This window comes from Notothenia coriiceps, unplaced genomic scaffold, assembly GCF_000735185.1.
Source record: "Notothenia coriiceps isolate Sejong01 unplaced genomic scaffold, NC01 NC01_scaffold00024894, whole genome shotgun sequence".
Taxonomy (NCBI): Eukaryota; Metazoa; Chordata; class Actinopteri; order Perciformes; family Nototheniidae; genus Notothenia; species Notothenia coriiceps.
In genome coordinates this window covers 150,873-153,934 of record NW_011357595.1, presented here as the reverse complement: position 1 = coordinate 153,934, position 3,062 = coordinate 150,873, and the positions used below count along the sequence as shown (strand labels likewise).

At 37.9% G+C, this 3,062-nt stretch overlaps 1 protein-coding gene across 1 annotated transcript in view; it reads left to right on the top strand.

Annotated features, from left to right (window-relative positions):
* LOC104955868 (SEC14-like protein 1) overlaps positions 1-2,390 on the top strand; it is a 2,662-nt gene extending 272 nt beyond the window's left edge. The window contains exons 2-3 of the mRNA XM_010783259.1: positions 915-1,154; positions 1,783-2,390. Coding sequence (XP_010781561.1) covers positions 915-1,154; positions 1,783-1,888 — 346 coding nt within the window. The 3' untranslated portion in view covers positions 1,889-2,390. The remainder of the gene's footprint in view (positions 1-914; positions 1,155-1,782) is intronic.
* The last annotated feature ends 672 nt before the right edge of the window (positions 2,391-3,062 follow it).

Genomic DNA, 3,062 nt, shown 5'->3' with positions numbered 1-3,062 from the left:
TTTCAGTTGATTTGTAATGAATCCAGAATGTATGACATTTTTGTTTTTTTAATTGCATTACAGAAAATAAAGAACTTTATCACAATATTCTAATTTTCTGAGACAGTCCTGTATATATATATATGAAACCATACAAAAACAATGGTATTAACTTAAATTATTTAAAGGATATGATCTGTCATGCCATCATAAACATCCTTTCTCAAGTAGAAAATACTGTGTGTGCTAAAGTGGCTTTTACAATGTCTGTTGTTTTATAGCAAATTTAAATTCTCCATCACCGGCTGTATGAGAAAAATAAAGACCTTTTTGAACATTAAAGCATGTAAACATTTTGCAGTAGAGGCACAACATACAAATATGAACCTGAAAATGAGCATAAAAGGGCATCTTTAAAGTGGACCTATCATGCTATATTTGAAACGTATCTTGTAGGGCCATACCTATATAAAACATGTCTGTGAACAGATCATGCATTTTAGCCATGCCTCATTTCAATCTATTTGCTCTTTTCCAGCCCTGTTTTTGCAAGGGCTGATTCTGCTTTTGTGGCAGACTACAGCGCCACTTACAGGCCTGGCATATGTACTACAGCGTCTCCAGCGCTTTCGAGCGGTCTCTCATTCCCCTGATAGGTGGAGAGTTGCCCATATAGGCGGAGCACCCCTTTTCTGACGTCAGAAAAATTCAAATAATAATCAGCTCCGTTGCAGCCCCGTTTTTAGAGATTTGGGTATGGAGGAAAAGAGAGAGGGTTGTGTTTTCTGACACACCGGGGACACATATTCATGTATAAAAGACGTACAAAAGTGCATTTTGCATGATAGGTCCCCTTTAACTCACAAGATAAACATATTTTCTCAAGTATAATATATATAAATATGTGCTAAAGTGGCTCATCTGTTTTTTGAAAGCAAATTAAATTCTCCACCACCTCAGTCTCATATTAATACTCGGCTCGCCTCTGATCAACAGGGCTCCCACGTGACGCGCTGGCCCGGCTGCTACATCCTGCAGTGGCGCTTCCACAGCTCCCCGGCCTGCTCCGCCTCCAGCCTGCCGCGAGTGGACGACGTGCTGGCCTCGCTGCAGGTCTCCTCCCACAAGTGTAAGATCATGTACTACACCGAGGTGCTGGCATCCCATGACTTCAGGTCAGTTTCTTTCCCTGCTCGTGTCCTGTCTTTCTTTGTGTTACACTGAGGCTGTGGGGGCTGATCAAAAATCAATGTTGTGATATTTCTGGAAGTAAATTGTCTTTTCAGATAATGTTTACACCTGTTTCATGTGGTGGAAGACGTCCTCAGACTTATTACTTAAGTAAATAAGCAATGCTGAATTGTTAAAACAATCTTTCTGCAATTAAAATTCATGCTTTCAAAATCTAACTTCATTTAAATAAAAAACAGTATTGTAATACATTAATGTATTCATTACAGTTGGTGGGACTTTTTTTATTTCTTTGTACACTACTGCTGGATATTTTAACCTATAATCATATATTAATGTTTATTTATTATTTAATTTATATTTAGTTTTAGCTTTAAATCCTTATCAGTAAAATAACCCAAAACAAAAGCTGTCAAATAAATGTAATAAAAAGAACAATATTCACGTCAGTAAAAATATAAAATAGTGTCAAGAAGAAATGATCCAGGAAAGACATTTCAAAATTGTATTTATTTTCAGTACTTGAGTAAATGTACTGTACTTGAACACTTTTTATACGTTTTTTATTAGGTAGAATTAACATTTCTCCTCTGTCTTTTTCTGTTATTTCAGGGGATCCATGACCAGTCTGCAATCCAGTCATAGTGGTTTCTCTCAGCTCAGCGCTGCCACCATCTCCTCTAGCCAATCACACGCCAGCTCCACCGTCTCCAGGTAGCATCTGCCCGCCAGCTGCCAGCGACAGCAGGGACCTTAACCTAGTGACATCTTACTCAAACTGTGCCTTATGCCTCCAGAGAGAGGCAGCCTTACACTCACTAATGACAACTTGATCTAACAACTGAGGGTGAGGAGAGTATTAGGTCAAATGTTTATGAATAAATAAATGGTTTTTTTGGTTTTTTAAGATGGGTCAATACAGTATTATTGATAGGGGATCATGTATTTATAAGTTTCCAGCCCATATGATGACTAAGTTGTTTGAATAATAGTGTACATTATAATAGAAATTAGATTTTTACATACAATTAAATTAGGTTTCTGTACAATGCACACAACGCCTGTCCCTGAAGTTGCTTTTATTGCCCACAAGATGTCAGAGTCCTCTGCTCTGAAATCTGCAGTGTACTCTCCACATGCATTTCCCCTCACACTTTGTCTCTCCTTCTAAGAAATTGTAAGAAGTGTTGTTTAAATAAAGAATTTATCACAAGCATTAATATTGATGTGTGTCTTTTATATTACATTTTGAGAAAACAATAACTGCTGTGCGGGAAACGCACTGGGGGAAGTAATTTTGCTGGAACGATGGGTTATTAATCATTTTTACAGCAACAGGCAAGATGTTAAGAGCATGCAGATAATATGAAATCTCTTTTAAAATATTCTGCGCATGTCATGTTGATGTTTGGGCTTGTTAGGCAGAGCTGTTGAATTTTCTGGGGATGCTAATTCCAATGCAATATAGTGCAGCATCTCGTAATCGGGCACAGGTCCAGGCAGACAACAGATTTGCATAAAACTTTAATTTCCATAAACTTCTCCGATGCTTCCAGCTAAAGCTTAATTGAATTTCCTTGTGTTGGTTGTTTCCCTTGGTTTGCAAATGTGTGTCATGCTGCTGCATATCACAACACAATAATAACACAAAGTTAGGTAGATTGAGTTTTCTGAAAAGTTCTTCCTGGCATGTCCCGGTTGTCTGAGAGAAGAAGTGCAGTGACTGCCAGAAGCTTATTTACAGAATTAATCAGTCTGCTCTAATGACCTCCCAAGACACACATTGTCCATGTAAATAGTAGCACTTTTTTCTCTTATACATCTAAATTGCTATTAAAACCCGCTCTTCCAAAGCGGTTTGGTCATTTAGGCTGAATTAATTCCCTGGCATT